This window comes from Rhinopithecus roxellana, chromosome 10 (genome assembly GCF_007565055.1).
Source record: "Rhinopithecus roxellana isolate Shanxi Qingling chromosome 10, ASM756505v1, whole genome shotgun sequence".
Classification (NCBI taxonomy): Eukaryota; Metazoa; Chordata; class Mammalia; order Primates; family Cercopithecidae; genus Rhinopithecus; species Rhinopithecus roxellana.
In genome coordinates this window covers 64,605,649-64,628,361 of record NC_044558.1, presented here as the reverse complement: position 1 = coordinate 64,628,361, position 22,713 = coordinate 64,605,649, and the positions used below count along the sequence as shown (strand labels likewise).

Genomic DNA, 22,713 nt, shown 5'->3' with positions numbered 1-22,713 from the left:
TCTCCGGAGGTAACAGAGCTGGCCGAGGGTGTGCTTGATCTGCTGTCTCCTCTGGGCTGCCAGGGACATACGGGGCGGTGCCAGCGACTCTCAGAGCCTTTCCAGGAGCTGTGCACGCTACTCAATGCTGAGAACAACTGATGAGAAATGAGAAAGTTTGGCTTGAATTTGGCAACACGGAGAGTCCCGTTCTGCAACGCTGCGTGACACAAGCACGCTTCCCAGCATGGAGCAGCCCACGGCGGCCGGAAGGGCAGTGCAGGGAGGCTGGGAAAGGGACGGTGGAGCAAAGCAGTTTGTATCTGGATCATCTCAAACATTCAAAAGTCCACTCAAAGGACACCGTGTGGGCAAGGGGCATGTGAGCCCCTGACCAGGTGAGGGACAGACCCAGTTCGGTGGCCACATGGCGGGTAATAGCAGCGACACTTTCAGAACAAGGCCCAGCACCACGGTCTAGAAGCCACAGAGGGCACCAGCGAGGCCCTCGAGGCACACCTTTTAGCGGCAAACCAGACAGAAATGCCTGAGGGAGGTAATACAAGCCAATTAGAATTGTTGTCTTAAAAATAAAAAAACGGAAGGGCTGTTAACTGATATTCATAGCTATTTAGATGGAAAATAAGGTAGGCCCTGGTCGAGTTTCAGTGCCAGAGTCTTCCTCGAGTTTCTGTCTTCTCTGTATACTCAAGGAGAGAACTGTCAAGGAAATCAACAATTTAAGGAATTTTGTTTGAGAGTAGGGGCTTAGCCAATCTGAACCACAGGATCACTGACAGGTAAGCAAACTGGATCTTGTAAATTCTGCCAAGTCCTCCATGTTCAAATTCAGCGAATGGCAGTAAGTACCAGCCTTTACTGCACCTCAGCCAGCTAAGATGAGGAAGGAACAATCTCAGAACCCATCCTTTCAGCCCAGAAAAGCTGTTCATGAGAGAGGAGAATGCACCTGCCTCAGGGTCTCTGACCTGAGACAGAGACCAGTGTCACCAGGTGCCCTCAGTTAGCACCCTGTCTGTTATCAAGGGAATGAACAAGTCTGAAGTCAATGGTATTGAGTCACTTTTCAGCCTAACTGCAAATATAAAGGCACCGAACAAGCCTGTGACACTCCCCGGCCCTGGCTGACTTAACTCACGGCACTCCAGCATCCAATCCACTCCCACACATCAGAAGAAAATGCTGCTGTATCGCCGGCGGCACCATGGACATACTCAGCACGTCACGACAGATTAAACGGGCCAGAGAGAAAGACAAAGTCCCAGCCTGCAAGTCCTCACCTGGCCCAGAGCAGAGTCTGCCCCAGGCAGCAGGTGCGACACCTTGGTTTAACTCAAGCAGTTCTTCCTTTGGAAGTCTCTTCTGGGGTCTGGACAAATGCTGCTTCTCCTTCTCACCTAAAGTTTTCCCATGTCTCATGTTACTTACAGTTCTCAAGTCAACAGTCATAAAAGTATTTTCTTTTTTTTTTTTTTTTTTTTTTGAGACGGAGTCTCGCTCTGTTGCCCAGGCTGGAGTGCAGTGGCCGGATCTCAGCTCACTGCAAGCTCCGCCTCCCGGGTTTACGCCATTCTCCTGCCTCAACCTCCCGAGTAGCTGGGACTACAGGCGCCCACCACCACGCCCGGCTAGTTTTTTGTATTTTTTAGTAGAGACGGGGTTTCACCGGGTTAGCCAGGATGGTCACGATCTCCTGACCTCGTGATCCGCCCGTCTCGGCCTCCCAAAGTGCTGGGATTACAGGCTTGAGCCACCGCACCCGGCCCCATAAAAGTATTTTCTGTGCCTACATATGTGTGAGGTTCGTTTTTTTCCTATATCATGCTTTTGTAAATTAAAAACCAAACAATTTGGCTTCCTGGAAAACCTTATCAAGTAGTTTTCATGGCAATAGAAGTCTATCGTTTTCAGATAATATATAGTACATTCACTCTACATGTGGAGTGTTCTTTTGTTACTTTAACCCCAAAAGATAAAGGTTTATAGTCAAATGCTGAATTGCACTCCCTTCCCTACCTTAGCAAACTCTCCTCTGCTGCCGTACCCTCCACATCCTCAGTGCTTCACAAACTCGGCTCCTGATTTGGGTACGAGCTGCAAGCTCATGACTTACCACTCCGTAACGCTTTTATGGGCTCTGATGACCGAGGTCTCAATGTCGATCGGGTGGTACCGCATGCCCCGCAGCTCCATGGCTTCGTCCAGTGCCCCGACCACGTAGAGGGCATCATGGCGCTCTGTGGAGGAATGAAAGCCTGTGTGAGCTTCCCCATAATGCTGCTCAAGTCACTTTCCTTCTTTTCTGAAAAAAGATTAAAAACTACCCACAAATGAGACAGGGATGCAAAGGAAGGGCCTCATGGATCCAGGGACAGTTTGCTGCTTCTGCCAGGGAGCTCCTTGGCAAGTGCCCGGCTTGTGTGTCGGTGCCCCACAGCTGGCTGCAAAGCCGCCATACTCCCTCTACACTTGTGCTTTGAGAGAAGACCTTTCTTGGCTCAGCTTCGATATCCAGTCAACTGCCTGATCACATGTTCACCGGGAGCAACTGAGGGGCGAAGTGAGCACCCAGTGGTCTGAGTCCCATGGACCCACCGGCTGAGGCCTCATCTGCCCAAGGTCACACAGGATGCAGCGGAGTCACAGACCAGCTCCCTGACTCCAACCCACGCGTGCTCCTCTGCGCTATTAATCCTGTGTCTAAGTGGGAAAACAATGCGTAGCTCCTGGTCATGTTCACAAAGGTTTCCTTAGCTCACAGAGCCATGAAATTTATTTCTATCCTTCATGCAAACCTCAGAATAATGACAAAGACAACCAGTGGTCAGGTCCTATCTTTCCTTAATAAGGAAATGTCCTATATTTTTATAAGGTAGTAAGCATATTAGGGAAAATTTGAAAGGCATGATTGACATATAAAATAGTATCAGAGATAAGTATTTTCTAATTTAAGTCAGACAAAGAAAGATGGAGACCCTGACTCGGCCTCTGCCCCTACAGCAGCTTCGCCTCTTCTCCAGGGGCAGGGACACGTCCTTCAGGGTATCCCTGCTCCCAGCACTCAGCGGGAAGTGGCTTTCCTGGCCTTTCTCTAGGATTATAAATTGCCACCAGCTTTTGCATCTTCCAGGAACCTCAGACAGCACCCTCAAACTAGTCTACAGTTTCCCACAATGCAAATGTCATGCCGGGATATTTTTGTATGATTCCTAAATGTAGTCCTTTGGGCCAGGCCATCGTAGGTATGTGAGAGAGGCATGTAAGGAAGCCTTGCTGATGTCTAGAAACTCATCTCCCTGGGGTTTTGGTCAGGCAAGATCTCACCAGGAACCTCAACTGCCATTGCTGTGAAACAGCCAAGTCCTGCCTCTATTTTTAGCAGCACTAAGGAGGTGAGAAAGGATTCTGGAATAAGCAAAGAATTAACTATGCAAGTGCACTTTTACTCCTCCGTGTCATGAAATACACCTGGCCTCACCCCACTGTCCTCTGATGGGGCAAAGGCAACGCTGTCCACACTAGGCACCAGCATCATCAGCAGCACCAGGCCCTGCACTCTGATGAACGCATGGGCAGAGACGGCCAGCCACCAGGGCCCAAGAGCTTCACGGCCTCCTCTTCCCAGACAGGGGCAGATCCAGTCCTAGAAGCAGCAGCGTGCACGTTCCTGCAGCCACTGGGCCAGCTTCTGTCTCGGACGGACCCCGTGGGAGCAGGCAGCCTTCAGGCTTGCTGAGGAGACTCTGTGGGCTGAGACGTTGGGCACTTTGCTGTGGGCGACACTGCAGCCCATGCTCAGCAGCCGCACCCCTCCCCGATTTTCAGTCCGCACTTGCTTCTCGGGACAGGACAGGGTATGTGATGTGCAGCTCAGCTTGTTGGACACATTTGCATGTTGCCTTCCTCTCTTCTCTTAAACTCGGCTCTTTTCGCACTAGGTTGCAGCCAGCACATGTTTCCTCCTAGGTTTGGCTGCCATAAACCCTGGGAATAGCTTCTGTGTCTAGGGGAGCCTAGCCTCTCTGCCCATCTGTGTGGGGGGCCAGCCAGCCTGGACTCTCACCTCCATTTGCATCTGTGAGCTCAGTTCTCCGCAGGAACCCCAAGTAGCCTGTGCGTGCCCAGATGGTCTGGGTGTCTCCAAAACTTAGTCTTGAGTTGAAGTGATCCGACTGGAGGGATTCATCTCCGTAAATAGTAAAATAACCGCTGGCATTGTGGGCACTGTGAACCCAAATCTGCAAATGGAGGGAAATTTCACTGTGGGTGACATAATTTTATCTCCAGGGAAATGAGGCTACAACTACTTTGACAATTCAATAAGTTATATTCAGTGATATTAAAAGTTTCCTTGGATTGAATAACCAAGATGTTAATCTCATTCAGGTTTCTGGAGACACGCACAGAGGGTACTGAAATAAAGGCAGTCTACCAAGTTTGTGGCCAAGCAACCAATCAAGCCATCCACCTACGGGGAACTTATTAAAGCAGATTAGATGAAGATTTAACAAATAGCTTTTAAAAATACACACATCAAATGAACAAAGTCACACTAGATTCCTTCGCTTTTCCAAACGATTGTTTCTAAAGAGCAAGAACAATGTTGAAAAGCTTTGAGATTCGTTTTCTCACTTCACCTGGTGAGCATTCTTCTGGACACACAATGCAAGAAAACCATACATCAAAAAACCAAACCTAAGGGATGAAGGCACAAAACACCAAAAAACGGCAACAAAAATGCCTGATGTCTGACATTTGGGGAAATAGGTAAGCAAAGACTGATAGGGTGAGTCAAAGCCACAGCCACGTGGATTACGTAGAACCATGGACAGGGCTGGATAAAAGCAAAACCAGGTAAGTTCCCCAGATGCCCACGCAGCTGCATGCAGCTGTGCCCACACAGCAAGGGTCAGGAGAGGAGGCCTTTTGGGCTCTGGAGTGTTGGCTGTGGAGACATTCTGGGCTTGGCTGTTTCCATTATTTTACTGACAATGAAAAGTGGTCAAGTTCCGGGAAGTCAGAAACGAGTTCAGTATTGCACCCACGTCCCCAGAGCAGTGCCTCACAAATGAAAAAGTGAAACTGAGAAAAAGAGAGTGCACCATCAGATCAGGGAAACGACAGCTGTCCTCTGTTCCTTAACACAAAGAAAATTCTCATTAAGGCAACTGAGTATTACTCAGTCATAAAAAAGGAGGAAATCCTGCCATGTGCAACAGCATGGATGAACCTGGAAGACGTTACGCTGAGTGAGAAGCCAGAACAGAGGACAAATACTGCACCACCTCACTCATGTGGAATCTCAAAAGCTGAGTTCACAGAAGCGGGGGGTAAACAGTGGTTATCAGGGGCTTCAGAGTGGCAAGGGGGAGATGACGGGCAAAGGTGCCAACCTTCAGTTAGAGGGCGAATAGGTTCTGGGGAGAAAATGTAGTGTGGTGACTACAGTTAATAATACTGTATTATTTACTTGAAATTTGATAACAGAATAGATCCTAAACGTTCGCATCACACACACGCAAAATGTGAGGTGACGGATAATAGAACTAACTCGGTCGTGGTAACTGCTTCAAAATATGTATATACATGAAAACATCACAGTGCATTCCTTAATTTATACAACTTTCTCAATTAACCTCATAAAGCGGAAAAAACACACATGGGAAATTTCGCCAGTTCTGGCCACCCTCAGAGGGAAGAGAATTCTGACCTTGGCCTAGCGCACGTCTCGGGCAGTACCTGTGAGGACCCCCTCCAGGTGCTGGAGAAGCAGGCTCTGCTTCCAGCTTGTTTCTAGGAATGCATTTAAAGGAAACTTCTAAGTGAGAGCAGCACAGAATTTCATCTTCACAATTCTGATCTTTCATGTGACTGAGAGAGGTCAAGTGAGGGGCAAAAAAAAAAAAAAAAAAAAAGCCCAAGAAGCAAAGCAAGGTGGGACCTGAGAACCAGTGAAGGCTTGCTCATTAGCCAGGCGTTCACCCACGTACGTGTAGAAACGTGTTCCTGCATGTGCCAGAGATGTGGCCGGGGATGCAGCCGGGGCTGGGGAGGAGGGCTGGGGCTGTTTAGAAGAAGATGCCAGTTCTTAGCACGTCTCCCACATGTGATGCTGGGAGCCATTCAGGAGTGGGGGCGCCTAATGAGACAGGACAGGTGACAAGGGGAGCGAGGGTGTCCTTGGCTGGACATGGGGCTTGGTCCAGTGGCACGGCAGGCCTGGGGTAAGCGGAGGGAGGGCATGTGTGCTGCCACCGTGGGAGGAGGCTGGCTCCAGACACGCTCTTCTCCAGTGCCCTCTGCTTCCCTGTAGAAGCGGCAAGCTCATCGCCAGACAGAAGAATGGGGCAGGAGGAGGACGCACGAGACACGTGGCCTCTCAGACTGGGGACACCCAGCAGTGCCAGGGCCTGCTTGAGATGAGGTGTCAAGAATGGAGACCAAGGCTAGACAGCTACACGAGGCAGCCTTCTCCAGCTGCATCCTGCCAGCAGCGCGGAGGGGCGCGGAAGGGCACAGTGGCAGGGAGTTAAGAGCCAGCCAGGGTGGGTTCATCCTGAACAAAATGAGGCAAAGGTGTCAAGTTCCACTGTTTGCCTTCTGATCTGAAATAAACACATGATCTCTTGGCTACTGTGTCCTGATGGTGTTGTTTGCACGTTACTCCCTGTGGAGGCCTCTGCCATTTTCCTGGTGAAGGACTTCTCAATAATAAAAGCAGGAACATAGAAAGCAAACTCAAGAACTAAGAAACAAAGAAACTCCGTCCATACACATCATGTGTTTAAATATTTTCTGAATTATTTGAGGAGAATCTATTTTGGTTCCCTAAGGACGTGCCATTTTGTAATTGTGAGCTTTCATGGACTCATCCGAGCCACAAAGCTCACCTCACGCTATTTCCCTGGCCATCGTGTGAGCAGTTCTGATGGTGTCAAGGCAAGCCGAGGATACATCACAGAAAAGTAACCTGGATCTCGGAGGACACTCAACTCACCTCTCCAAGGTGTGAGTCCCCCAGCGGTCCTTTTGTTTCTGGGTTGGCAATTATAATCCGAACCCCTGGAAGTATCTATTTGGGAGAGGAAAAGTCTCTTGTCAATGGAAGGAATACAGGGAGAGGCTACACACAAGCCAACCTCAATTTCGTCTTTATGTAATTTCCTTTCATATGCCATGTCTCTTGGTCTCCATTCTGTTTAGAAAGCAATTAAATCAAAATTATATGCCACAAAGTTATGACCCATTAGACAATCACAGCATGACAATCACATTCTCACTGTAGCTGTTACAATATTGTATGCTGTTATGGTGACCTTAAAATTAAACATTTTGATTGTCATACCTCAATAAAGCTAAAAGAAATCTATTGAAAATCATGAAAACAATTTTTGAAAAAAAAACCATGGTAAATGATATAACGTTTAACAGAGCCTGACCCTTGCAAAATGGGGATTGTCAGTTGTTTCAATGAAGCTATTGAAGATATTTACATAGATCCGATATTACATCTCACATCATGGCACACGCATGGATGGAGGGTGATGCTTGCAGTAATCACTGAAGGAAGGGAGTCACAGAGTGACATTTTCAGGGGTAAGCATGGACTCGAAGATAACCCAAAATGCTCTTGGCAAGACGACAGAGTAGGGAGCTGCTTTGGTGGTGCCAGAAGGGAAACATTCTGTGTCAACTGCTAGTGAAGTCTGCGGGTTTTAATTAGAACATCCATGTGGATCTCCAGCTCATCTCCACCGAATTTTCAACTCAAGATACTGGGGAACTTTTTCCTGCAGGTAAACATCTTTTACTGTGATGGATGTCAGTATTAAGCATTTTTCTTTTTTTTTTTTTTTTGAGACAGAGTCTAGCTCTGTCATCCAGGCTGGAGTGGCACAATCACAGCTTACTGTAGCCTTAAGCAACCCTCCAGTCTCAGCCCCACAAAGTGCTGGGATTACAGGCATGAGACACTGGGTCTGGCCAGAATTTCCTTCTTAAAGTTTAGCTTAGAAATATCTCACATTCCACTGATACCACTTATATAAGGAATCAAAAGTTTATTCTGGAAATCCTGAATATAGCCTGTCTCAGATCAGCTCATCTAACATTTATGATTGAGATAAAGGCAAAACATTTTACGGTAAAAACACAGAATGTCTTGGAATAGTCATACTGTTAAATCTCACTTAAGTTGGAAGTGAGATTTCAGGGCTCTGGTCTCTGCTGCTGACTATGGTCCGCCAGACTGTTAAGATGCATGGTGAGCACATTCCTACTGTTGGAACCAACTCTGTAAAGAATTCTAAGTTGCAGCCATGCAGGCAATTTTATAATAGGTCCAGAAGCAACATGAGATGCTTTTAGAATTATGTCAGCAGAGAAGGAATCTGACAACTGGGGCCAAAAAGGAAAAAAAAAAAAAAAGGTTTAAATATGTTTTAGGTTTAAATATGTTTCTTGCCCTTTAATGCTAGGAAAAAACAAAATAAAACAAAAACAAAACAAAACAAAACAAAAAAAAAAACAGCCACTGTGGCAGAAACTACTAGTTGTCTCTTGATAACCATTCTTTTCTACTTCCATAGTAACAGATACCCTGATTTTTAGGTAGGCCTATAGATATTCAGAATTTATATCTCAATAGTTCCCAACCTTTAGCTACGTGTGGCCATGTGACCACGTTCTGATCAATGGAATTTCAATGTAGGACAGCTTGGGAACCTTCCCTATGGTCTGCATTCTTTGTTCTTTTCTTTTTCTCCTCCTGCTGGCTGGAACGCGGAAATGATGGCTGGAGCAGCAGCAGCCGCCTCAGCTCCTCAGGTGCCCCTGGGAATTGGGCTCCAATGTGCAGAAAGAGGCCAAAGGCATCAGGGCCTGTGCTGACTTCATGGAGCAGGAGATGCCTATTTCCTAACTTTTACCTGAGGAAAAAAGTCTAACGTGTTTAAAACACTGTTATTTTGAGTTTCTATACTCATGGATATGTTACTTTCAAGTTAGGAAAAAACATTCTAAAAAAGACATTTCTGAAAACTTCAAAGCTCCTACACTCAGAAGCAAACTGATAGAGAAATGCAGGCTTCTTCCTATAATACTTACCTTTCCCGATTCCATCAGGGGCAGGCTATGAGGGGATCCTCTTTCCACTAAGCGAACTCTGTAAACAGAAAGAGAAAATGTTCCTAAAATATTCCTAGATGTGTTTTCTGTCCAGTTTTCCCCTTCACCAATTCACACGAGGTCACAAGCCCGGCAGCTGTCCGGGAAAGTTGATTCTGAGCATCATCCAATGGCAAAGACAGAAGTTGCAAAAATAACAACCCAGCAGCAGAGGAAACTGTACCCAAAGTAAGGGCCACAGAGAAGACAGATGAAGCCACATCTCTCAAACCTGCAAAATAACTGGAAAAATGACTCTGAACTTAAAGTTACCATGAGTCCACTTAGCATTTTCAGAAAAGGAAAAGAACACGGATTACAGAGCATCCTTGAAAGAGCTGTGGGTCACCCATGACAGTGTCGCCTGGTCCTGAAGCACCGACGGCTGTCCTGTGGGTGGAAGGCAGGGCTAGGTGTGCAGCAGGCGAGAGCCCTCCCAAGAAGGTGCGGGCACCGAAGGCAGGGCTAGGTGTGCTGTGGCCGAGAGCACTCCCAAGACAGCACGTGCATCATGGCCAAAGGAGCAGAGAGAATTGCTGGGCCCTGATGGCAAAAGTACTCAGAAATTAAACTCTTTTACTTCAAAGAATACGTAATGATAATTTAATCTCAAGAACTGCCAAGGAAATCGCAGCGGGTCACAACCAGGAGCTTCGCTAACGGTCCTCCCAGGTGCATTATTTCCGTATTTTGAGGCCTTACACTACTGGTTTTGCATTTTTACCAAGTGCCTAGTAGACCATGACACTCTTCATTCACCTAAGGGGCAATTTTTATTTAAACAAAATAAAGCAAAGGAGAAAGTGCTTGAAGGCTTGAAGACAGCGGATCAGAGGACCTGCCTCCCACCTGGGGACAGGCTGTGGGCAGGGGGCCTGTTGGCTCCTGAGACACCCTGCTTACCATCCCCCACGGATGTGTTTTTTGTTTTTTAAAGAGACAGGGTCTCACTCTGTCACACAAGCTGGGGCACAGTGGCACAATCATGGCTCATCGCAGTCTTGACCTCCTGGCCTCAAGCAATCCTTCTACCTCAGCCTCCTGAGTTGCTGGGGCTACAGGTGGGTACTACCACATCTGGCTAACTTTTATGTTTTTGTAGAGAGGAGATCTCACTATGTTGCTCAGTCTGGTCTCAAGCTCCTGGTCTCAGGTGATCCTCCTGTCTCAGCCTCCGAAAGTGCTGAGATTACCATGACCAGCCCTCACTGAGATTTGAAACACACCAGGGACCCACTCTCAGGCACTCGGCACAGCAGTCTTCCTCTGTAACTGACAGATGTGCCAAGGAAGGAGGATGAAGGGTAAGGAAGGGGCAGGAGGTACCAAGAAAGAAAGCTGAGTGTCACGGGGCCCTGAGGGGCCAGTCCAGCGCATCCCTCTGCGTGGCACGAGGGTGGCCGCAGAGGGTACACACACCTCCGGGCATGGGGGTGTTCCTGCCCCCACAGGGGGAGGCACCCAGCAGTGTGGAAGGTGGCACCGGCCTGACATCCTGCATGTGCCAGACATGTGGTGTCAATAAACCAGGGAGCAGCGCGAAGGGCTTGACAGGGCCTTGACCGGCTGCACTGCTCCTGCTGGACCTAGGGCTGTCTGCAGTCAGGGGCACCATCTCCTCTGGCTGTTCAGTGGCTGAGGCCACAGGACAATTTCCTCACACCCAGCCTGGCGTGACTTCTCTGGTTGCTGCAGACAGGAGCAGCCTGTGCCGGGGAGGATCATCTGTGGTGGAATAGGGAAGGCTGGCAGCACTTTCTCTTCTGCAGGAGACGGGAGAGGAGACGCTGGGGAGGGCACCTGTGTGCGTCAGCAGGAGTCTGATGAGGGAGGAGGACTCACTGGAGCCATTTCAGATCAGATGAGAACCCTTAAGTCTGCGGTGTCTGTCTCAAAGGGAAACCTTGATGCCAGCAGCCGATGAGGACTGCCGAAGAGCCCACACGATTCAAGCTCTTATGGACTATGCCGACAGGCTTGATGATGCTAACCTCCAAAAATGCCTTACTGGCTGTTTTCACACACAACTGCATGAAACTAAAGAACTTTTAGGACCCAGGTAGCATTATGCTAATTCAGGACTTGCCATGAGAGAATACCTAGAATTTGTGGTGCAACACAAACGTGCTCCTTTAGACACTGACCACGGAGCAGCTCACAGCCAGAGGCAGCACACACACACTTGGGACATCGGCAGGACGTGGCCATGCCAGGACAATGCTGCTGACTCCCTCCTGCCGTGCCAGGAGGCCCGCACACATGCCCTGATCTGAGCGGCCAAGTGGAGTCAAAGCCAGCGAACTGTGGGTTCCAGATAGGGGCTATCTGCTCCAGATGAAGACAGAAGTAGAGAAGCCAAGCCATTCAGGCTGGGGCAGTGGCGAGAAAGGGGCACCTGAAGATGGTGAGGAGAAAGAACGAACGAGAAGGGGGTCAGATGCCCCCACCTCAGCACTACAAAAGCCAGATGACCAGCCAGGCAGTGAAACTCAGCCAAAACCGAGGGCTGTTTGGGACACACACCATCTCCGTTTCTGCGCCAGTCCTCAGTCATCTCTACTTCAGAGTCCTCAGTCATCTCTACTTCAGGACGTTCGAGATCCTGTCGCTGGCCGGAGTCAGGTGCACAAGGCAGCTCTGGGAGCTGTTGCTATGGGGATGACTGCAGACAGGGTAAGGGGGTCACTCAGGAAACAAGGCTCTTGAGTTACAAAAGCGAAGGGCAAATGCCCCAGGGCTCCGCCAGGGAGGGCCCAGGCTCTGCAGCATTCCCAGATCTTCCTTATCTCCATTCCTGTGGGTTTTACCTTGGCCTGTGCTCACCCACTTAGGGGGCGTGCAGGAAAACCAGACAGGGGAGGCTCCGGGCAGGTGTGTGCTGGCCAGCGCCTCGCTCTCCGGCCTCTGCCCCCATATTGACCCTCAGCCTCCGGAAACGAAGCAAGACAGAATCTCAGCTGATAACCTTGTCTGAAGTGTTGAAAACACAGAAGATCTTCAAGAATTCCCTCTCTGGTTCATGTGAAAAAGGTGTCCTTAAACAGGCACAGGATGCTAAATCACTCAGGACGGTCCTGGATGAAAAAGCTACATATCCTGCTAGCAAGTGCCACACAGGAATTCCTTCTTCTACGCCAAGGAGAACAATATCCACACAGCCAAGAAAGGAAAAAAGGTACCCTCTATCTAAGGGCAGAAGAGATGTCTTCCTAAAGAACCAGCAGATGTATCTGTAACAGACACATCAAAAGGCTGATTCCCTCCATGTGCAAAGAACTCACAGAAATCAAACCAGGTGATCTTGGTTGTTCTCAAAAGCAGTGTTCTCCATAGTTACACAGTGGGCTGAGTTAAGACCCGGGTCAAACTGTGCTGCTCGGTGCCGACTTTCTCAGACTGGGGATCACAGGCAGGTACCACCAGGTTTGGGCAAATTCAATGAGCTATGGATCTGAAGTGCTTGTTTTCCGTGAGTTATGAGTAGCGGTGATTATTAACACTTCTCGGTTAGAACCAGGTTGTAAGGTTAAAACCAAGGTGTTGCCTGGCACACGGGAGCGGGGCTGCTGGAGGGAGATGCAGAGGTCTGTGGACTCCGGGAGCCAGAGCAGAGCAGGAGGACTCCATGAGGGAGGGAGGAATACAGGCTCAGCCAGGCTGGCCCTCTCCCGCGGGAAGTGTGACTGAGCCACCAAAAGGACCAAGTGATGCTGTAAGAAGACTCTCATCTTCCCAGAGCCATCATGCCGAGGCTGGCGTCCAGCAGAGCTCACCTTCTGTGAGGGCACCTTCCGCTTAGGTCACGCTGCAAAGTCAGCTTTAGACAACTCAGGGCTGAGGAAACCCGTCAGCTCCAGATCTGGAACTTTGTGCCACTTTTCTTGCTGCCTCCAACGTGCATTACTGCTGCCCAAATTGGCTCCAGGAACCATTACCAGGTGAAAGTCAGTTTTAAACAGTGCACCTACTTTCACATCAAGGCTACAATTTAACCGAGTGTCTGAATAAACTTTTCCAGCCTGGCCTCTGTCTCACCCCTTATTTCTTCTCAACTCCAGTATGAATCTTGGACTTGTGGGGAATAAACTGTCTTTTCATCCTATGCTGTCAAGTGGACTTGAAGTTAAACTTTTGCTAGAAAAGCAAAGAGAGAGAGTTGACATGAGGGGACTTGCTACTAGCCTCTAATTTGCCCTGTCCTTGAACTGCCCTCAGATGGACTCGAACTTAGCAACCTGTTTTGCTGGAAGCAACATCTCAGAAGGCTGAAGCCCCGATGGCGCCGTGCAACCCTGAGTGGGGCATGGCTGTCACGACAGGTCTGTGAGGTCTTCATTCTTCACTCGTGCCTCCCAGCATCACACACCTGGCCTCCTGGGAACGGGCAGGAAGGTGCTGCTGAGATAACCAGGTTTTTCATCATTTGTCTAAGGAGAGCCATGGTTGAACTTCTCGCTAATCCTTCCCCACAAAGCTACAGAAGGGACTCTTTCTTCATCCAACTGAGATTCTCACCAAGGAGCAAGGAGCCTTGTCTGAGCCATGCAAAGGGGGATGAGCACACCTGCCCTCTGCCCAGGACCACCACCCCCTGGCAGCACCCGCGGGCTGGCAGAGCATCCGTCAGCACACCAGCTCCGGAGACGTCACAACCACCAAGAAACAAATACCATGCTCTGCCCCAACAGAAGTGCGCCAGCAGATGGCAGCACTGCTCCCGCCAGAAAGACGACTGCTTCAGAGCAGGGCAGCCGGAGCCCCTGACCAATGCCCCGAGGTGGGGCGCCTGATGCAGATGTCAGCAGAGCACCCACCAGAAGCCCACCCTGCCCGCCCACGCCACTGCTCAGCACTGGCCTGATGGTCACTCATGACCCGAAGGGTCCAGCACCCTCTGCACCTTCAGTCTCAAAAACTGGCTTGAAAGACCAGATGCAGATGGAGCTGGTGCTGTCCTCAGTGCCAACTCTGTGGCATTTCAAGGGGAGCAGACAGGACATAGGGTAACCCGGTCATGGAAAGCTAAGCTGCAGCACAGCCACACTCGCAGTTTCAGGATGGCATTTATGCATGTGCCACTGAAAAAACAACCAAAACTTTTACTACACCTTCTTCCAAAATTAATTTGAAGCATTTAAAACACCCAGTATAATAAGACCATCTGAAAAATAAGCTTTTAAAAATCCCCAAAGATAGAGGGGAAATTAAATACTCAAAAACTTAGAATAAAAAACTTTAGAATAATTAACAGGCTGTGACTGAGTCTAGTCTGCAGCTTCCTGGCAGCTAAGGCGCACAGAGGATGAGGCAAGCGTTACTGTCAAAGTTGGGAGTTTAATATCTTGCCATTTCCTTTGCAACCAGTGGAGCACACAAGAGTATTAAAATCACAAGGAACAACAACAGTGCTTAAAAATAAAAAGGCATGTTCACACATCCAAAACCACAAACAAAACAAAAACAAATGCACTATTTTATTTCCACAGGAGGTCCTCCCGGGACTCAAGCCCTAACGAAACCTACAGATGACCACAAGAGACGGCCCACGGTGGCCACTACAAAAGGCTAAGGGTAGGCAGATCTTGATCATGGCAGTCCAGAAACAGATACCAATCACCCTAACAATGGGCAACAAAAGAAAACAGAGGAATGTTTTCATCTAATCTAACCGCATTGCACAAATGAAGTGCCAAGGCATACTTTGTGTACTTTTTTCATTTATAAAATTATAAACGTAACTTCCTCCAATCCAGACTCTTCTGTCCTTCCTTTTCCCTTTTCTCTCCCTCGGGGAGGAGAGAGCTCTGTGTTTTCTTCCCATAAAAGACACCATTTGGAGGCATGGACTGAGCCGATCTTGCAGCCCAAACTGCCCTCTTCCATCTTCTTCCAAGGCCAGATGGGTTTCAAGTTTCAGAAGTGCTCAATTTCTGAATACTAATCCCGAGCACAGACCCCTGCTTCCTAAGATCCTAATCACATGCATCAATATGCTAGGTGCAGTGGCTCACGCATGTAACCTTAGCACTTTGGGAGGCTGAGGCAGGAAGTTCACTTGAGCCCAGGAGTTTGAGACCAGCCTAGGCAATGTAGTGAGACCCCATCTCTACAAAAAATGCAAAAATCAGCAAGGTGTGGTGGTGTGCACCTGTAGTCCCAACTACTGGGAAGGTTGAGGTGAGAGGATCACTTGAGGCAGATGTCACAGTCAACTGTGATCATGCCACTGCACTCCAGCCTGGGTGACAGAGTGATACTCCGTCTAAAAAAAAAAAAAAGAAAAAAAGAAAAAGGAAAAAAATGCATCAATATTTCTGTGGCAAAGACTGGGATAAATTTTTTATCACTTTATGTCCATTCATAAGGTTTTCATGACATTCATTCGCATTGAATTTAAAAAAATCTTTTTTGGGAACTCCTTGGTTTTTAAAAATATACTTTCTGAGTAAGACCTCAAAAGCACAGGCCACAAAAGCAAAAATAAGCAAATAGGATTATATATAACTTAAAAGCTTCTGCACAGCAAAGAAAACAAAGTGAAAAAACCACCTACAGAATAAAAGAATACATTTGCAAACTACTCACCAGACAGGAGATTAATATTCAGAATATATAAGGAACTCAAACATCTCAACAGCAAAAAAACAAACAAAAAACTGATATAAAAATGGGCAAATGATCCAAACAGACATTTCTCAAAAGACATAAATGGCCAGAAAATACATGAAAATTGCTCAACATCACAAATCATCAGAGAAGTGGAAGTCTTTTTTTTTTTTTTCAAGTGAAAGCAAGATTATTAGGAAAGTAAAGAAATAAAAAAACGGCTACTCCACAGGCAGAGCGGCAACAAAGACCGCTCAGCTGCTTATACTTATTGTTACTTGGGAGGTGGAAGTCAAAACCACAATGAGATATCACCTCACTCCAATTAAGATGACCATTATCAAAATGACAAAAAATATCAAATGCTGGTGAGGATACAGAGAAAGGGGGACTCTTACACACTGCTGGTAGGAATGTAAAGTAATACAGCCACCATGGAGAGCAGTATGAAGGCTCCTTAAAACACACACACCCTTGGGAAGCCGAAGCAGGCTGATCACAAGGTGAGGAGTTAGAGACCAGCCTGGCCTATATGGTGAAACCCCATCTCTATTAAAAAAACACAAAAAATAGCTGGGCATAGTGACACACGCCTGTAGTCCCAGCTACTCAGGAGGCTGAGGCAGGAGAATCGCTTGAACCGGGGAGGCGGAGGTTGCAGTGAGCCGAGATCGTGCCACTGTACTGCAGCCTGGGTGACAGAGTGAGACTGTCTCAAAAACAAAACAAAACAACCCTCCCCACCCCCACCGCCCCTACCACATACACACACACATACCAAACTACGAACAGAACTACCATGTGATCCAACAATCCCACTACTGGGTGTTTATCCAAAGGAAAGGAAATCATCAGTGTACTGGAGAGACATCTGCACTCCTCTGTTTACTACGCCCGATTCACAATAGCCAAGATATGAATCCACCCAGGAGTACAACAGCAGATGAATGGATATGGAAGGTGTGGTATGTAACACAATAGGATTCAGCCACAACAGAGAATGAAATCCTATCATCTGCAACAAGATGGATGGAAGCACAGTACATTAAGTAAAGGTAAATAAGCCAGGAATAGAAAATTAAATACTACACGTTCTCACTCATATGTGGAAGCTAAAGAAAGTTGATTTCATAGAAGTACAAAGTATAACAGGGCATAGTGGAGGCTGGGAAGGGAGGGATGGGGAGAGATTTGTTAAAGGAAACAAAATCACAGCTGGACGGGAGGAAGAAGTTCCAATGTTCTGTACCACTGCAGGATGACTATAACTAACAGTAATTTATTATTCAAATAGCTCGGAGGAAGATACCAAACATTTCCAAAGAAATGATGCACGTTCCTGATCTAATATCCTGATCTGCTCACTACGCGTTATATGTATCGAAACATCACTATGTACCCTATGAGTTGTACAATTATGTGTTAATTAAAATAAAAAAGTTAAAACTACACTTTTTAGGAGTTTCAGATTTAAGAAAAATTGAGCAGAAGTAGAGCTCCCACATTGCCCTACAATACAACCCAGTCTCAGAATGTGCGCACATCCAACATTAGTTAGAATTAGTGAGCCAACACTGAGATGATTTAAATCTATCCTTTAGTCAGTCTTCCTCATTTCCCCCTAAAATCCCTTTCCTGTCCCAGGATCCTATCCAGGATTCCACATGACAATTGGCCATCACGTCTCCTTGGGCTCCTATGGGCTGTGACAGTCTCTTAGAAATGTCCCTGTTTTGCTGACCTTGACGGTTTTGAGGGGACTGGTGAGGTGTTTTGTAGGCTACCCTTTGGTTGGGACTTGTCTAACATTGTTCATGGGTAGACACGGATCACAGGCATTTTGGAGAAAGGCCTCAGAGATGAGCGCCCTTCCCATGGCATCACATCAAAGCCCCCCTGCTCATCACCGCTGACAGTGACCTCACACTTAGCTGGGTCACGTGTGCAGGTTTTCCCCATCCTTTCCACATGCCCTCTCTGGAGGCATCGCTCTGCACAGCCCATGCTGGAGAGGAGAGGGTGTGCGCTCTCTTCTTGGCTTTTGAGATGTGACACTGCTGGCCTCATGGAGGGCACAGCCTCCCACCTCTGGGTGACCAAGCCCATGCCCCAGGCCCAGTAGCTTGGGGATGGGCAGCCGTCTGACAGAGGAGGTCTAATGACCGTGGGGCTGCAGCATTCTCCTAGGTGGAATGAGCACAGAGAGCTGATCCATTTGCACAGAAGTGTGCACAGAGCAGAGAAGTAAGGTGACAAGGGGACTCCTGAGGGTCTCCTGGGCTTTGCTTCCAGGCCCTCCCTGTCACTGGGCTGCACCTCCACCCCACCCTCCAGTTCCTCAGGCACCTCCTACCTCAATCTTCACTTGCTGAAATGGTCCAACTTGGTTTCCGTCACTGAAGTCTTGACTAACGTGGAGCAACTTTCCCTTTTTGAGTAAGACTAGAAAGACTTGAAAAACAATTCTAGATTTGATGTTTATGAACATGTGTAAAAGTTTTTTCAAAATAATTTCAAAATTATAGTAAACTTGTAAGAATGAAAACCGTATGAAGAATATTTGTAACACCCAGGTTCATTGCTTGTTAATATTATGTTCCATCTGCTTTATAATTTGCACTGCCCACCCCATCTTACCCAATATGCACATACAGTTTTTTCCTGAACCATTTGAGGGTAAGTTAAATACATCAAGGCCCCTTTACTCCTAAGTATTTAAAGGTGGATTTCCTGAGAATAGGGATATTATCTTACTTACTCACAGAACAGTTATCAGTTTCAATTATTTTAATATTGATCCAATATTTAATCTATAGCCTCTTTCCAATTCTTCCCATTACTCCAGTAACATCCCTACAGTTCCCACCTTGAGTGCAGGGCTCACCCTAGCATCAGGTTTTGTCTTTTGTTGTCATTTCTTCAGCTTGCCTTAAATGGGAAGATTTCCAAAGTCTTTTTTGTCTTTATGACATTGACATTTTTGCCAAAGTCATGTTCCTGCCTTTAAAAAATATTTAAAATTATTTAACTCAAAGTGGATCAATGACATAAATGTAAGAGATAACACTGTAGATCGTTAAGGGAAAAGCCTCATGACATTGGATGTGTCAATTATTTCTTGGCTACGACACCAAAAGTATATGCAGAAAACAAAGAGGATAAACTGGACATCAAAATTAAAAGCTTCTGTTCATCAAAGGACACAATCAACAGAATGAGCAGAGTGAGAACACAACCCAGGAAATGGGAGCAAGATTTGCAAATCACGTATCTGTTAAGGGGCTAATATCGACAATCTGTAAAGGACTCTTACAACTCAATACCCAAAAAAACTCAAAAAACAAACCAAGCAAAAAAACCACTCCAGTTAAAAAGTGTGGAAAAACTTGAATAGACATTTCTCTAAAGAAGGTATACAAACAGCAGTTGAGCACGAGATGCTCAACAAGACCATCACTAGGAAAACGCACACCAAAGCCACAACAAGATAGCACCTCACACCCATTAGGGTGGCTACTCTCAAAAAAAAATAGAAAACAGCTACTGTTGGTGAGCATATGGGGAAACCAGACCCATGTGCACTGCTGGTGGGAGAGTAAAACGATGCAGCAGCTGTGGAAAACAGTATGGCAGTTCCTCCAGAAATTAAAAATAGAACTATTGTATGGTTCAGCAATTCCACTTCTGGGTACATACCCAGAAGAACTGAGACCAGGTCTTCAGCAAAATCTATAAACCATGTTCATAGCAGCATCAGTTACAACAGCCCAAAGGTGGAAGCAACCCAAGTGAACCTAGGCAGACAACGGATGAGCCAAGTGTGGTGTATACGTACAAGGAAATATTATTCAATCTTAAAAAGGAAGGAGAATTTGACACATGCTACAACATCGATGAACCTTGAGGACATGCTAAGTAACATCAGCCAGTCACAAAAAGACAAATACCATAGGACTGGACTTATATGAGGTACCTACCTAGGTAGTCAAATTCATTGACAAAGTAGAATGGCGGGTGCCAGGGGCTGAGGGAAGAGCGATGGAGAGTAGAGGTTTAATCAACACAATATTGAGTGTGTGGAGACACCAGAACCAGGTGCGGCCCTGAGCGTGTGGAGAAATCGGAATCAGAGGCAGTGGAAACCGGAACCAATCGCGGCACTGAGCGTGTGGAGAAACTGGAACCCAGGCGCGGCCCTGAGCGTGTGGAGAAACCGGAATCAGAGGCAGCCCTGAGCAGCCCTGAGCCTGTGAAGAAACAGGAATCAGAGGCAGCCCTGAGCGTATGGAGAAACTGGAATCAGAGGCACAGCCCTAGGTGTGGAGAAACAGGAACCAGGAGCGGCCCTGAGTGTGTGGAGACACCAGAACCCAGGCACAGCCCTGAGCGTGTGGAGAAACCAGAACCGAGGCACAGCCCTGGGTGTAGAGAAACAGGAACTAGGAGCGGCCCTGAGTGTGTGGAGAAACCGGAATCAAACGCAGCCCTGAGTGTGTGGAGAAACCGGAACCAGGAGCGGCCCTGAGCGTGTGGAGAAACCGGAATCAAAGGCGGCCCTGAGCGTGTGGAGAAACCGGAACCAGGAGCGGCCCTGAGCGTGTGGAGAAACCGGAACCAGGAGGGGCCCTGAGCTTGTGGAGAAACCGGAACCCAGGAGCGGCCCTGAGCGTGTGGAGACACCAGAACCCAGGCACGGCCCTGAGCGTGTGGAGAAACCAGAACCGAGGCACAGCCCTGGGTGTAGAGAAACAGGAACTAGGAGCGGCCCTGAGTGTGTGGAGAAACTGGAACCTAGGAGCGGCCCTGAGCATGTGGAGAAACTGGAACCAGGAGCGGCCCTGAGCGTGTGGAGAAACCGGAATCAAAGGCGGCCCTGAGCGTGTGGAGAAACGGGAACCAGGAGCGGCCCTGAGCGTGTGGAGAAACCGGAATCAAAGGCGGCCCTGAGCGTGTGGAGAAACAGGAACTAGGAGCGGCCCTGAGTGTGTGGAGAAACTGGAACCTAGGAGCGGCCCTGAGCATGTGGAGAAACCGGAACCAGGAGCGGCCCTGAGCGTGTGGAGAAACCGGAATCAAAGGCGGCCCTGAGCGTGTGGAGAAACGGGAACCAGGAGCGGCCCTGAGCGTGTGGAGAAACCGGAACCAGGAGCGGCCCTGAGCGTGTGGAGAAACCGGAACCAGGAGCGGCCCTGAGCGTGTGGAGAAACCGGAATCAGAGGCGGCCCTGAGCGTGTGGAGAAACCGGAATCAGAGGCGGCCCTGAGCGTGTGGAGAAACCGGAATCAGAGGCGGCCCTGAGCGTGTGGAGAAACCGGAATCAGAGGCGGCCCTGAGCGTGTGGAGAAACCGGAATCAGAGGCGGCCCTGAGCGTGTGGAGAAACCGGAATCAGAGGCGGCCCTGAGCGTGTGGAGAAACCGGAATCAGAGGCGGCCCTGAGCGTGTGGAGAAACCGGAACCAGGAGCGGCCCTGAGCGTGTGGAGAAACCGGAACCAGGAGCGGCCCTGAGCGTGTGGAGAAACCGGAACCAGGAGGGGCCCTGAGCTTGTGGAGAAACCGGAACCCAGGAGCGGCCCTGAGCGTGTGGAGACACCAGAACCCAGGCACGGCCCTGAGCGTGTGGAGAAACCAGAACCGAGGCACAGCCCTGGGTGTAGAGAAACAGGAACTAGGAGCGGCCCTGAGTGTGTGGAGAAACTGGAACCTAGGAGCGGCCCTGAGCATGTGGAGAAACTGGAACCAGGAGCGGCCCTGAGCGTGTGGAGAAACCGGAATCAAAGGCGGCCCTGAGCGTGTGGAGAAACGGGAACCAGGAGCGGCCCTGAGCGTGTGGAGAAACCGGAATCAAAGGCGGCCCTGAGCGTGTGGAGAAACAGGAACTAGGAGCGGCCCTGAGTGTGTGGAGAAACTGGAACCTAGGAGCGGCCCTGAGCATGTGGAGAAACCGGAACCAGGAGCGGCCCTGAGCGTGTGGAGAAACCGGAATCAAAGGCGGCCCTGAGCGTGTGGAGAAACGGGAACCAGGAGCGGCCCTGAGCGTGTGGAGAAACCGGAACCAGGAGCGGCCCTGAGCGTGTGGAGAAACCGGAACCAGGAGCGGCCCTGAGCGTGTGGAGAAACCGGAATCAGAGGCGGCCCTGAGCGTGTGGAGAAACCGGAATCAGAGGCGGCCCTGAGCGTGTGGAGAAACCGGAATCAGAGGCGGCCCTGAGCGTGTGGAGAAACCGGAATCAAGCGTGGCCTGAGCCTGTGGAGAAACTGGAATCAGGAGCGGCCCTGAGCGTGTGGAGAAACGAATCAGAGGCGGCCCTTAGCATGTGGAGAAACCGGAACTCACCCTGAGCAGCCAGGCAACTCCTTCTCCACAGAAAGGACTTGAAAAGCATCTTTTGTTTACTAAACAGAAAAATAAGCTTTTTCTGTTTATGTCAACAAAAGAACTATCAGTGTGTAGTCCCTAAACCCAAAGAGAAGAGCGAGTTTCCAGCAGGAGGGTAGGCTCAGCAGCATCCACTGGCACTCAGCGTGGAACATTAGGGTGGGGTCGTAGGTGGCCTTGCTGGGTGCCACCAGGGAACTGTGGGGACATGGGGCTTTGTCTTTCATGAGCCAGCAGATGAACCCAGACCCTCTGAGGTGTTCAGCTATTGGGGGAGAGGGCCGTGTGGTGGCCATGGGTGAAAAGGCTCAAAGGAGGATTTTTGTTTTTAGACGGCATTTGTCACGTCACGTTTACATTCAGATAAATGACTTCGAAGATAAGGAAACACTGGCGATGTCAGAGGGAGGGGATGCTGGTCAGCCCCAGGACCTTGCGCAGACAGTAGAGGGCTGGGGTCTGGGGAAGGTGGAGGGGGTCAGGAGAAGAGGCAGCCACAGGGGGTCATAGTGGGTGGGAGCTGCTCATTGCTGCTTAATTGCCTCATTTAGGAGATAAACTGA

The 22,713-nt window shown here is 48.7% G+C and overlaps 1 protein-coding gene across 12 annotated transcripts in view; it reads right to left on the bottom strand.

Moving 5' to 3' along the window:
• LOC104661473 (disco-interacting protein 2 homolog C) overlaps nt 1-22,713 on the bottom strand; it is a 313,197-nt gene that overhangs the window by 4,643 nt on the left and 285,841 nt on the right. For all 12 annotated transcript variants that reach the window (XM_030939985.1, XM_030939981.1, XM_030939979.1 and 9 more), the window contains 4 exons: nt 9,106-9,163; nt 6,998-7,072; nt 4,064-4,238; nt 2,114-2,237 (listed from right to left, as the gene is read on the bottom strand). In XM_030939985.1, coding sequence (XP_030795845.1) covers nt 2,114-2,237; nt 4,064-4,238; nt 6,998-7,072; nt 9,106-9,163 — 432 coding nt within the window. The remainder of the gene's footprint in view (nt 1-2,113; nt 2,238-4,063; nt 4,239-6,997; nt 7,073-9,105; nt 9,164-22,713) is intronic.